General features: G+C 34.6%; 1 protein-coding gene across 7 annotated transcripts in view; it reads left to right on the top strand.

The window, feature by feature from the left end:
- The window catches only part of LOC113807251 (uncharacterized), a 44,425-nt gene that overhangs the window by 38,526 nt on the left and 899 nt on the right, over positions 1-5,000 (top strand). For all 7 annotated transcript variants that reach the window (XM_070129184.1, XM_070129186.1, XM_070129180.1 and 4 more), the window contains 4 exons: positions 159-296; positions 1,903-2,063; positions 3,076-3,498; positions 4,347-5,000. The exon at positions 4,347-5,000 is cut by the window's right edge and continues 899 nt beyond it. In XM_070129184.1, coding sequence (XP_069985285.1) covers positions 159-296; positions 1,903-2,063; positions 3,076-3,498; positions 4,347-4,481 — 857 coding nt within the window. In that variant the 3' untranslated portion in view covers positions 4,482-5,000. The remainder of the gene's footprint in view (positions 1-158; positions 297-1,902; positions 2,064-3,075; positions 3,499-4,346) is intronic.

The following is a 5,000-nucleotide window of genomic DNA, read 5'->3' as shown; positions in this document are numbered from 1 at the left end:
AAGTTGATGTCGATTATAATAATAATAATCACTAATGATCATGATGATCACGTAAACAATAATCCTCATTTCATTTTGGCACCAGTAGTACCACCAGCGCCATGGCCACACACGCCCATCTCCCGCAAACCTGACCTCCCACACACTCTCATTCGCAGACAAGTACACCTACGACGTCTTCGTGATCCACGGAGAAACGGCCTCGAGCTGGGTGTGGGGCGTCCTGGTTCCGGTGCTGGAGACGACCCACGGCTACGCTTGCTTTCTGCCGGACCGGGACCTGCACGGGGGAGAGAGTGAGTGCTTGTCGTGTTGTTATTTATCTTTTTTATTTTATTTTATTTTATTTTATTTCATTTATCTATTTATTTATTTATTTATTTATTTATTTATTTATTTATTTATTTATTTATTTATTTATTTATTTATTTATTTATTTATTTATTTGTTTATTTATTTATTTATTTATTTACTTATTTATTTATTTATTTATTTATTTATTTATTTATTTGTTTATTTATTTATTTATTTATTTATTTATTTATTTATTTATTTATTTATTTATTTATTTATTTATTTATTTATTTATTTATTTATTTACTTATTTATTTATTTACTTATTTATTTATTCATTTATTTATTTATTTGTTTATTTATTTATTTATATTTATTTACTTATTTATTTATATTTATTTACTTATTTATTTATTTGTTTATTTATTTATTTATTTATTTGTTTATTTATTTATTTATTTATATTTATTTATTATTTATTAACTATTATTATTATTATTATTATTATTATTATTATTATTATTATTAATGCGTATTTTTAACACACTATACTTGCTTTCCGGGCTGGGATATGTACCAGGGGTGGGGGTGGGTTCTTGTTTTTTATGAAATAGTAAAATGAAGGGGGACTGTTATTTGTAAGACGCGTATAATTCACTATGCTTGCTTTCTGTCGGACTGGGATCTGTACTGAGGAGGGGGGGGGGAGAAGTGAATGTTTTCAAGTTTTTTTTTTATGGATAGTAAAGGGAAGGGGTGACTCTGATATATTGGTAAGATGCGTATAATTCACTATGCTTGCTTTCTACCGGACTGGGATCTGTACCGGGGAGGGGGAGAATGAGTGAGTGTCTTCTCGTTTTTTATGAATGTATAGTAAAATGAAGGGGGGGGGGGCTTTGTTATTTGTAAGACGCGTTTAATTCACTGTGCCTGCTTTCTGCCGAACCGGGATCTGCACGGGGGAGAGAGAGTGAGTGTTTTCTTATATATTTTTTTCATGCATGAATGGTAAATGGAAGGGGGATTTTGTCATTTGTAAGACATATGCATAATCTACTGTTATTGGGGATGTCGCTTTGTTTTATAAAGAATCTACGAATGGCTCTGTTAGTGCTCAGCTGCCAATGAGTCAATTATTAGAACTCGTGGCTGCCTCCGATTTCCCCTTTCCTTGAATTCTTTGGGAATTTTTAATGCAATTGATATGTGTGTTATTATTTTCATAATAATTTTTTATTACAAGGCATTACAAGAACTGATAGGAATATACAAATATTTCCAAAACTCAAGGGAAAGGGTTAATAGGTGAGATTGGTAGAACTAGTAATTGACTCCCTCGTGACTAAACATTTGTAGAACCATCTATGTTAAATACAATTAATGACTAAGCTCAAAATGGACAGGACATGTACGTATATGCCATCCTCGTTGGTAGTAGATTGTATTATATCTACTTTCTCCAACATGAAAATGTGTCCAATTTATAATATCTGATGGAATTTGTCCATCCATGATTGCGTAAAGTAAAGAAATAATAAGAATTAGAACAGTCTAAGACGCTAACAATATATGGAAAATTAACCTATACCCATGTCGTGCGTTCAGTGGTCGCAGACACCATCTCAGCTGTTATGGCCACCTGTCGCCGTGTGCTTGTGGTGACGACGCCTTGCTTGCCCGAGAGTCGTTGGGGAACTTGGTCTCTGCATTCCGGCATCCACTCCACCCTGACGTCACCAACCCGCATTCTCGCCCTCAAGCTACAGGTAATATGAAAGAAAAATGGGTGCCTTTCCTGCTCTTTTCTACCTGCTTTTCAAGACATCTGCTCTCGTTCTTTAACTTTTTGTCGCTTTCTTTTTTTCCTTTTTTTTGAGATCGGATTATATCGCCAACTCGCAGTCTCGCCCTCAAGTTGCTGGCATTGTAACAGAAAATGGAACTTTCCCCGTTTTCTTTCACTTGTTTTCTTAAGGCGTTTGAATTGGGTTTCTGGAAATCGTCCATTTTCCTTTCATCTTTCTTTTCCCTCTATATTTCTTACGATGATTTTTTTGTCTTCCCTCTATTCATTCAGCGTGATAAAGCGATTAATACTTTAAAAACGAGTTTTATACTCGGTTTGAAAAGAGTCTAGTCCGTTCTATACAGAATATTGTAAAAAAAACTGTCATAACATCTTTCATGAGATGGTAGAGATAAAAGACAAAATAATCAATTGTCTTACCTCACAAACATGCACATTTTTAGAACAATATATCTGCTACTCTGGTAATTGTCTCTGCTATCGCGATATTGAAAAACAATTTCTAAATAACGCAACTTTTTGAATCGTTCTTAAAAATGTATGCATCTTTGACTTTTTTTGGCTGGGTCTTAATTTCTTTGACAATTTTGCATTTATTTGTTTGGATTCACTGTTTCAGAATTCATTTTTGGAATAAGTTCACAGAAGAGAAATACAATAACAATGTTAAGGATATTAATACCCTTAATGATAATGATAATGACAAAGGAAATGAACTGAATAGAAATAAATAGAAAGAAGTACAATGATTGAAGTAATATCAACAAAATGTCTTTAGAATGACAATAGGCAATTTTAATGATAATTATGATGCTATGAGCAATGAAAAAGATAATCATGATTATTATCATATCATTAACAATGACAGCAATAACAATAATCATGATCATAATGATAATGATGATAACAACAGGACTTACAAACTGACCCATTCTTGACAGTAAATAACGTTTTCTTGTCCAAATAATCAGGACATGAAATTCGAATCCACAAACGCCAAAGACATTCTCCGGATCTTGAGAGTTGTGAAGACGCTGGCCGTTCCCTCGTCCTGTGGCCTGCACGAGGACGCAGAAGTCGCCGCCGAAGTCCCCTCCGTCAAGCCGCAGGACGAAAACAAGAACGACCCTCCAGCGCCCCTTCAGCTGACCATCCCGGAGGTCCGAGTGGAGGGCGACTGGTCAGGCTCTCCGAAGAGGCAGAGGCTCTCGAACATGATCCTCGGAAGCAACAACTCCTCCAGGGAGAATTTGGACGAAGAGAAGGGCGACAAGCAGGTCGGCAACGGAGGACCTGTTATTTACGACCAGGACGACGGCCTTGAGGATCCCGGCTCGCCCTGCTCCATCACGCCCTTCATCCTGCCGACCTGCAATCGACAGCAAACCTCAAAGGTAATGTAGAGCGCGCGGCGGGAAGCCCTGCCTCGCACTTCTCCTGGCGGGCTTCGCTATGACCGATGACGATCAGGTCATGTTTAGTCGTTATTATAAGAGTGCATCTCTATGCTTCCATTTACCCCCCCCCCCGCCCCCCCCACACAAACATATACATATAATATATATATATATATATATATATATATATATATATATATATATATATATATATATATATATATGTGTATATATTGTACATATACAGATATGTATGTATATATACATATATATATATATATATATATATATATATATATATATATATATATATATATATATATATATATATATACATTCATATATATATTTATATATATATATATATATATATATATATATATATATATATATATATATATATATATATATATATATATATATATATATATGTATATATATTTATACATACATACATATATATATATATATATATATATATATATATATATATATATATATATATATATACATATATATATATATATATATATATATATATATACATATTGATATAAATACATATATATATATATATATAATATATATATATATATATATATATATATATTGATATAAATACATATATATATATATATATATATATATATATATATATATATATATATATATATATGTGTGTGTGTGTGTGTGTGTGTGTGTGTGTGTGTGTGTGTGTGTGTGTACGTGTGTGTGTGTGTGTGTGTGTGTGTGTGTGTGTGTGTGTGTGTGTGTGTGTGTGTGTGTGTGTGTGTGTGTGCATGACCTGACACGTTTCCTCTATTAATGCATGTAATCACTTGCAGGGCTGTGCCTCCTTGACCTGGTACATGCGGGTGGCCTTTGTCAAGGACTCCGAGGAACAGTTCTGGCTGAGGCTGCGCTACTACCTGACGCCGCCGCGCCGCCCGTCGCCGTGCACCGCCACCTACAGGGCCTGAGTGTTTATCACCGGAAGTGAAGGGAGTCTGACAGTACACATTGTTCGTGTTCGGAACCGGTGCTGAAACCCAGTGACTTACGGATACACAGAGTCGTAAAAATGTAAAGGTGTAGCTCCATTATCAGTATTTGTGTGGGGATTACTGGACAAAACAGCGCCGCTCATTATGCGTGTCTCCTTTTATGGCTGGAATTGTGAAGACTTGATCACATGGACGGAGATCCTTCCACGCTTTTTATCTATGGTAGTTTTGTTTGGAATTTCCCAAAGTGATGTACCAAGTACTAAAAAAACTGAGATGTTTTGAAAATATTAAAACGGAAAATTATATATAAAAAGGATGGTGCAGAAGAGTTTTTTGCATCGCCATCGTTTCTGTATGACATTTTTTTTGGTTAGTGTATGGCTTAAATGTGTCATTAACCAAGCTGTACATGCGTCTTATATACACTAAGGAACACATATGCTACAAAACTAAAAGTTAAGTTATACCTCATCTCTATATCTGTGAATCCTT

This window comes from Penaeus vannamei, chromosome 13 (assembly GCF_042767895.1).
Source record: "Penaeus vannamei isolate JL-2024 chromosome 13, ASM4276789v1, whole genome shotgun sequence".
Lineage (NCBI taxonomy): Eukaryota > Metazoa > Arthropoda > Malacostraca > Decapoda > Penaeidae > Penaeus > Penaeus vannamei.
Note: the sequence above shows the minus strand (reverse complement) of the source record. Positions and strands in the feature narration are given on the sequence as shown.